An 8,998-nucleotide genomic window follows, 5' to 3' on the forward strand; every position below is an offset into this window, starting at 1 on the left:
AACTGATTAAGTGAGGTTTTGTTAAACTGCCTGCTTGTGCAGAACTTCCTCCAGCGAACTGCTGATCTTCACATCTGTTAACTTGCTTGCTTAAGCAAAGACCTCCCTCAACTTAGCTGCATGTCAAGATGCCAGAACATGGTTTCTACCTTCAAAACAGTGTGCTCTGGACACTCAGTGCTACACTTAGATCTGACTATCTGAGCATAGTCAGGGCAGGTTGGAGTAGGACTTTCAATTACAAGTAAACTGTGTTTGAGTCGTCTCCAGTGGGGTCCCCATAACAATTCCTTCTACAACACTGTCACCCTATGATCATGGACTCTAATACCTCAAAACTATAGGCCCAATTAAATGTTCTCTTTTATAATTGCCATGGTCATGCTGTATTGTAAGGGCAGTAGAAAAATAACTAAGAGTGTAGTGCATTGCACACAGAATTGAAAAGCAACATTTGCTGTTACCTTGACTTTTGGTTATATACAGTAACTGAGAGATATGATCTTGTTTCTGAAGTCACCACACACTTTGGCTGCACAGGATGTAGAAAATCAATTTTTGCTGGCCAGGAATTAATTATTCCTCCTGAGTACAAACCCAGGGGCTACTCTTTCTGATAGCTAACTTTTATAGTGTCAAAAAGTTCTATGCAAACTAGTGGTGTGGGAGAGATGTGGATGCATTTATTAATTACTGAATGGATCATGTATGCTGTGGGTCTGATCTTCCAGACAAGATGTATTCACTGATACAATAGTGGCATGGAAGTTATAGGCCATAAAACAACTCTCTGAAATAACCTGAAGTCTGCTACACAGGAAGGAATTTGTGCCTAAGTAACATTGTCACACTTCTGTGTCAGATGAAGTAAAATTCAACCTAGTATTGTTAGTTTCCTAAATGGTCATGTTGTTAAACAGTCCTCTAAATATTTATGCTCATATGCATAAGTCTGAACTGCTGTCAGCCATTATCAGAGAAGATTGATTTATTTTCTGTAGTCGGTAGTGGCTAATTCAGAGACTCATAACTGGATAAAATGATGCAAATAGGTGACTCTTGTATTCAACCCTAAATCCTCTTATGGGGCTCAAAGAGCATCTCAGAAAGGGGTTGCAAAAAAACAAATTGAGAGGTGGAAGATTGTGAGTAATACTGTGAAACGTGACAGTTGAAGACATGACAGATTATCCATTGTACTCATGAAACTATAGCAGCTTTGCTGACAAATACAAGATCTGGAAAAGATGAACCAAATCAAAACTCCAGCAAGATGGAGGATGTCTCAGGGGTCCCCATCTCTAGAGGAGGCTGGATTAGCAAGTACTGAAAACAGGGGGATGGATAGACATTTTTGTTTAGGTTAGTGGTCACTGGTCGGTTTTTTTATACTCCATTGGATGAGCTAACAGCTATGTCCATATTTGGGAAGCACTAATTTGATATACTAGGATGATATTGCAAGATAAATAAGACACAAAATGGAAAAGAGAAGAGTTTGGGAAGATTCAGAAGAGGCAATTACAGGAAGGAAATTGGGTTTTTTTATGATCAAAATATATTGCAAACACATATAAAATTTCAAAGAATAAGTTAAAAATATTTTCAACCTTCAGAAGCACATTTTCTATGAAACTTTTACCATCTAAAACTACTTTAGCTTATACTCTTATCAAATTGATCATAGAAAAGTTAAAAAAACACTTAAGAAATCACATATCAACAATAATTGTGTGTTTTCTAATACCAAAGATTTAAATAATTGCACCAAGATCATAGGGTGTTACCATTTTATATTTACACAGAACCAAATTTCTGCAGTTAGTCTTTTAATAGCCAAGTTCTTAGTGTCACCCAAAGTGATCATGAAACTATTCATTATTCCATATCATTTATGGACATGTTCGAAAGTAGAAGCAAAGAGATGTGTCAACTTGAAACAGCCTCTCCACTTAGAATTTTCAATTAGAAACACACAATACAATCAACACAGCCATTAACATGTATTATGATCTTCCATACAAACTGATGAGAAAAGTAACATACACTTACTCTAAAACAGAAAACATACAATGTTATTTTGTTAGAAGAAGAATTTCTCTGAGAAAAGTAGACAGGTTTCATCGACGAAGAAACATTCATCGGTGAAGAAAACTAAATGTGGGTTTTTGCTGGTTGAGCAAAAACCACCACCACAGGAGAAAAAATAAGTTTGTGAAGCCAATGCACTCATCATTTATATAGAAGGACACTGGATGTGATAGTCAGAGGTCAATGGCAAATGCCAGAAATGATGTACAGATTGCATATGGATAGTGAACCATTCCTACCATAGGTATCTAGCTATCGTAGATCCTTCTATAAATCAGAATTCCTGGGAGAAGCTGTACCTGAAAAGGCTAAAGACAGATTAAACTGCAGTGAATGTGACTAGATCTTATTGTTGCAGGTCCAGAAAGTAATTACACTGTATCATAGGCTAACTAAAGATCTAAATAGCCATTATTTTCCCATTCTCTGTCAGACCAAACACACTGTGACTAACAGATAAAAGATTTTGGAATGTATTGACTTAACTAACCCCTGGTTTTCACCAAAGGAAAGGCTAAGAGTCATCAGATGTTAGTGGGATTGCTCTCCTTTGCTATCACTATCTACTTGATGTTTGACTAATAAATTTTGAAGTACCTGGATTTTACTACTTTGTGTTTTTTTTTTTTGTTGGTTTTTTTTTTTGTTTTTTTTTTTTTTCAATGCAGTTTATTCAGGAACATTGAACAATCCTCGGACCCCGGGGAAAGCCAGCCCACAGCTTAAATAGCCTCTGGGTAGCCAACCCAGGCGTGCCACGGGGGCAATGCAGATAGGTCCACATACATGGAAGCAAGCCAGATCCTCGGCCTTAGCCAAATGTGGAGTTGTTCCTGACAGAGAGCACTCACCATCGGGAAGGTGGAAGGCGGAAACCAGCTCCATCTTTAAGGCATAGCATTCCGCAGCTCTCTACAGTTCCCCCTTTTTATTTTAGACGCATCAGTCAAGAGTAGAGGTCTGATCTCTGATATTAGAAATAAATTGGGACTTTGTACAGATGTTCATTTAGGTGTCATCCACCCAAAGAGCATCAGACCGTCCGATACCTTTTTCTCAGAGGCGGGACCTGGGGCATCAACCCGCATGCAATCAGACATGCTCTTCTCTGGGTCCAAAGCGGCTGACCCTGAGTGCAGTGCTTAGCCTCGCATCCTGAGCGTATCATTTTAGCTTTTTATGGTATCCAACCATGCTTGGGGAGAATGTCCTGCTTCAATGGCTGTAAAGGCCTGAATTTTTCAGTTACTATAAAAAGTTCATGAAACTGCCTTCACATTGGAACATAGAACTTAGGGTGACATAAATCCTTGTTCCCAAGACACTATCACTCATAATTGGCTCCATAATAAACTATCTCTTATCCTCTTACAAGTTAAGAATTGTATTTTTTTCATGAACACCTCGATGAATGAACATTTTATGATATGGATTTGATCAGCAATTCATTGAATTAGTTATGTATCAGTAGAATTCTTGGAAGGAAAAAAAGTAGCAGATCAAGAAACTTGAAAAAATGATCAACCTTAATTTTATCACTTTCATTGATTTCATTTTTATGAATTAATAGATTATATAATGAAAGATTAAAAGTGAGATAACCCAGAAGACCATTTAGTTGAAGATGATATTAACTTACAATAGGAACAAATGTTGGAGATTGAAAAACGATGGCCAGAAAGGAAAATTTCTAAGGAAAAACAGTTAATCTTTGAGAAATTGTGAAATAGTGAGAATGCTGATAGTGATAAATATGGGCTTCGATTTCTTTCTTTCTTGGTAATGCATGAAGAGCTCCTATGATGGAGAAAAAAATAAATTAGATAAAGGGGAGCTTAATTAAATTCTGTATACATTACATTTATATTTTCTTTGCTTCATTCACCCTAGATGTCAGAAAGGTGATCATATGAGACTAGAGGTCATGGGAGATTTAAGTGTTGAGTTAGACCTGTGGAATCTTCGTTTATGGAAGGTTGCTGAAAAAGTGGAGACAGATGACTCTAATCTCAGTATCTTCAAGAAGAAAGCGTTAACAGGTATAACATGGGAAGGTTTTTTTTTTTTTTTTTTTACTATGATCAATAAAATCTATGGTGTGTATATTGATATTGTATGAACTCTGTAATATCAAGTATTACACGGATGCTATAAACACAAATGTGAAGCTATATTGTTTCTGTCCTTTTACATGAGTGGAATTTTGGAAATATATGTATGGAATTATATAGTTTAACTGTTTGGATGTAGATATATGTAAATAAGTGAATATTAATATGAATCATCTGCTTAAGTAACAGTATCATGAGGGATGTGAACAAGAGAGTGGAGGACTGAGCCTTATTTACTATGGTATAAAGGATTAGGTACTGAGATGGCAGTATTTTAGCAATAAGTTGGTTTATGTCTGTCATGGATTTTTTTTTTTTTTGTTCCAAGTCCATGAAGATTTGAACCTTCCAGTATTTGAAAGCTAAGAGTAGCTTTATTCTGAATGCTCTCCTTTGCAGTTCTAAAACACAACTTTAATCAAATGAGGATCCAAACCTCATGTAAAATAATGTTTATATGTGGTTCCAGACCAAGCAAAAAGGAAAGAAAAGAAAAAGTTTTAAGAAAATATCTTAGAAGAGGCTCATCTTTGCTTTATGGTAGAGATCAATTTTATAATGCAGAGTTGATGAAAAAAATGTATTAAGCATTAACTTTGCATTGCAGTTTTCATATTTTAGTGATGTAAACAAGAAAAATCAGCATGTGTTGCTTAGTTTGTGTAGTAATTCATCATTATGAATATTATGCAGCTTTCCTACATGTTAAATCTGCATTTCCAATTAAATAGAATAAAGTTCTAAGTTAGAATAAAGGTTTTTTTTCTCAGCATTTTACTTCAGAAGACCTATATCTCTTGGGCAATGAGCCCTACTCTTATTAGATATTAAAATATCGTGCATTGAGAATGACTAATTGCCACATTTACTATGTGCTTTTCAATCAGTCATGAACACTGAGTCAATGTTCTGTAAAACTATAAAAAGATACAAACATGTTCTCAGGAGTGGCTAGAAAGACTGTCACATTAATCTGCATTGTTTAAAAATTCGGTAAGAAATTTTAAAAGAAATTTGAGTTTATTCCTAGCATATTCAACATGCAAAATTTCATGATACTCTGATTCCAATAGTAAAGAAAATGTTGGTTGACAATTGCATTATTTTCAGAATTCCTGCCACTTAGAACTTACTGTAATGAAAACAAATGAGATATTTTCAAAAGTAAACTTGACAGATTATTCTTAGCTATGTTATTGGTTATCAGTTTCAAATTTTAAACTTAATTATAACCTATTGTCTTAGTTTTCCTTTTGTATTTGCTAATTCTTTATAAAAACTTGAGTAAAGTTTTTATAAAAGGCTGATATCCAAACTGCTTTAATCATTAAAATTTTATAAGACAAAGGTGTTTTTTATATAAAAGAATGCAATTCATGAAAATGTCAGCTCTTTCTAGTTGATTTGAAAATTGTACATATTTGTGTGTATTTGGTACTCAGTGTACTATTTTCTGAGCTATTTGAGTAAGAACTGTATATTTTTTTAAAGGGAGAAGGAATTGGATTTCTGTAGGTGTCTGGGAGGAGTTTCAGTGGAGATTATATATATGATCTAAATATCTGTATTTATGTATAAAATTAACTAATGAATAAAAAAATGAAAATATACATTTCAAGAATTTTTTTTCCTTTAAAATAAAGAGGACTGGTAAATCTTTAATCAGAAATTGTCCACCCCTTAAAGTTTTGTGTTTACTCAAAAACCAGCAAAATTTAAATACTTACACATCCTAAGTACCTAGCGAATAGGTGAAGTCTGACAGCTTCATGATATTTATGGAATCTGTTTTTATAATTTTAGTCAACTTTTTTACTTCAGTGAATAATAGAAAAACTTAGATTTAGGCCTCATAATGTGGAAAACTCTTGACATTCTTTAACATTAAAAATTAATTTTTCTTCTATAAACAATGACCTTACATTATATTCATCATCTTAATGTATGAATAGAATATGTTCAAGGCTCTTGAAATTCAAATTCAAGACTTAAATTCAAGACTAAAAAAAATTTAAAGGTAATGGTAACTTATCCATTTGCCAAGGTAAAGATCAATTATATCTAACATTTTATTTTATATATTTTCCTAGCTTAATATAGTTCATGAAAAATGACATACTTAAATAAAAAATATTTTTTTCTTTTCTAATTTTAGAGATAATTCAACCTTTTTGCATATTCATTAACATTTTTTAGAATTTCAACTCTATTTCTTCTTCTATAATGTATTCTGATATCATAGAATCTATATGCAAATCCTTTCATATGCTCAAAGGAAAAATTATGTATTTAGAATAATAATGACTCAGTATCCTAAAAACTAAAATCCAAGAGTTGCTTGTATTCCAAGGATTTTCTGTATCATCAGTGTAGCAGAACTCCATGCAAAGTGTCACCCACCCTTGAAATAAACTGGGAATAAATGTTACTTCAGTATTTTGTATGCACAGTTTTACACTGAGCCGAAAGAAATCACGATAGCTGCAGATGACTGTCATCCACGGAGTTTAATTCTATAACTTACATGGACAGAGGCAAAGTGAGCAGAAAGTAGTACTAGGGAAAGGATGGTAGTTGGGATAAGGTCACAGTGGCTGTGAAGAGGGACAGAGCTGACAGTGTTCCGGTTCTGTTTTTCACCTCCTTATTCCTCAGAGCCAAGCAAAGGGATCAGTCACTCCCTGGGGGAGTACAAGAAGTGCGTTGTGATGCTGCTCAAAACTGACTTCCCCCACAGCAGATAATGGAAAGACTTAGAATCGAATGGCAAAAGGTGATGGAAGGACTCTATAATCTATGAAATATGAGAACCTTTCAACTTGATGGCTCCCCCAAATGTATGCACATTCACTTGATAGTTGTAACTCTAAGAACTTGCTAAAAGAGTGTATGTATGAGCCAACGGAAGTTAATGAGCAAAGTTTTAATGAGATTTCAACTTGGGTAATAAAACCGGGCTGGCATCAAGCTCAAACTTTCATCCGACATCTTTCTAACCTGGGGAGAGAACACGGGATGACTGGCAACCTGGAGCTACTCTGACACCTGCTCAGACGGAACTTACTGTACCTGTGTCCACATCCTTCACCTGTTGCCTGGATGGAGCTGGCAGGCTCCGCGTGGAGCTCCTTCAAGGCCAATCCTTTGTCCTGTGGTCCAGGAAAGTCCATGTCTGTCACCACCTCCTCCTCTAGGGACTCCACGTAGAAAAGAGTCCTGGCGGGCTGCTGGGTGCCCTGCCTAGGAACCCCTTGCTGCAGCCTCGTGGCAACTGGTAGCAAGGTGCCATTCAGCGGATTGAAGGGAGAGGACGAAGTGGACGATGAGGATGATGATGAAGAGGAGGAGGACGGTTTTTTCCAAAAAGCGCTCACACTGCCCTTTTCCTGGCTTTTGAGCAGCCGACTCTGGCTAGGTCCCCAGTGCTCGAAGCTGCCTCCTCCACTGTCCTGTTGCAGGCAGCTGCCCCCCGCTGGGCTACCGGAGGCCGGCGAAGGATGGCTGAAGAGTTTCCAGTGGAGTCGCAGGATGTGCTTCACATCGAAATCTTTTCGCCCGGAGCCGGACATGCTTTATGCACCGAGGGCCTAGAGACTGCAGCTCACACACCAGTAACCTGGAGATCGGACTGGGGAGGTCAGTGGCTTCTGAAGACAGAGGAGGAGACAGGATTCGCCCCGTGTACACGGAGTGCCAAAGGTGGCCAAGCGGGCTGCGCGCCTTGCCAGACGACTACACCAGCACCTTGAGCGCGCTGCAGAGCCGCGCGGCTCAGTCCGGGTCGCTTACCCAGGACCGGGGCTTTTGGAAACCTGTGGTCTAGAACAGAGGAAGTCCTGGGACACGAGGGGTTTAGAATCCACAAGCAGCTTGCGGGGACCCCCTGGTGACCACCCAGAGGGAAGAGAAGCTGGAAATGCAAAAGAAAGGGAGGGAGGGCTGAGCTCTCCCCAGCTCCAGAGGTGGCGGCAGCTGAATCCACCTCACTGATACACACTCCTTGCAGAGCTGTGGTTTGGAAGCTAGTCAGATCTCCTGTCTTCGCAGCTCGGGAGTTCCGTGCTTGATGGGTGCAGAGAGAAAAAGAGCCTCAAGTCAGAAGTAGTGCGCCCCCACCCCCAAGCCGGTTCCGTGCACCTGCTCCCCTGTCCCTGTCCTCTGGGAGAATGCTCTAATAGATTGCCAGGTGTCCAAAGGACAGTCAAATGCTTTCTGGGATGCGAAAGAGAGCGATTTTATATAGTCAGTTTGTAAAGGAGAAAAATAAATATCCCAGGAAAAACCTAGAGCTTCTAAAGCAAAGCCCGCCCTGGAAAGCTGTCAAGGTCCTCACAGTCTGATTTTCTCTCTGCCTCAGCGCCTCCTCCCCCTCCCCTCTAAGTGACGCAGATGTGCACTGGGGCCTATACCGAGAGATGGAGGGAGGGAGGGAAGACTTCAATCTTCTTTATGCAAGTGAGTCTACTGCTCTTATTGTCCCCTTGCGTAAGCCCTGTCACCTTTTTTCACCCTCCTTCCTCTCTACATTACTGTATAGCAATAAAAGTAAAGCAAACAGGCAAAATGCTTTAGCATCAGTAAACACCAAACATGAATCATGGCAGTGTAAACTTAATAGTCCGCCGCGGTGTGCAGGTTGCAGGTTAATGGCTTGAATTATTTAATAAGCAGCATCCTTTAACCTCTAGCCTTCCGTTCTTCTGTAGTGAGAAACAGAAAAAGGCAGGGATGCTGTCATCGAAGTGTGATGATGCCATCCTCCTGGCACTTACGTCTTGGCTGTGCTATTAATGTAC

At 38.4% G+C, this 8,998-nt stretch overlaps 1 protein-coding gene across 2 annotated transcripts in view; it reads right to left on the minus strand.

The window, feature by feature from the left end:
• The window catches only part of Klhl1 (kelch like family member 1), a 416,934-nt gene extending 408,364 nt beyond the window's left edge, over nt 1-8,570 (minus strand). Inside the window, exon 1 of one of the 2 annotated variants that reach the window (XM_060391518.1) lies at nt 7,272-8,567. In XM_060391518.1, the coding sequence (XP_060247501.1) occupies nt 7,272-7,771 (500 nt within the window). In that variant the 5' untranslated portion in view covers nt 7,772-8,567. Of the gene's footprint in view, nt 1-7,271 lie in introns of both variants that reach the window. The other variant, XM_060391519.1, reaches the window with a different exon arrangement.
• Nucleotides 8,571-8,998: the final 428 nt, after the last annotated feature.

The sequence above is a fragment of the Meriones unguiculatus genome, chromosome 9 (assembly GCF_030254825.1).
Source record: "Meriones unguiculatus strain TT.TT164.6M chromosome 9, Bangor_MerUng_6.1, whole genome shotgun sequence".
Taxonomy (NCBI): Eukaryota; Metazoa; Chordata; class Mammalia; order Rodentia; family Muridae; genus Meriones; species Meriones unguiculatus.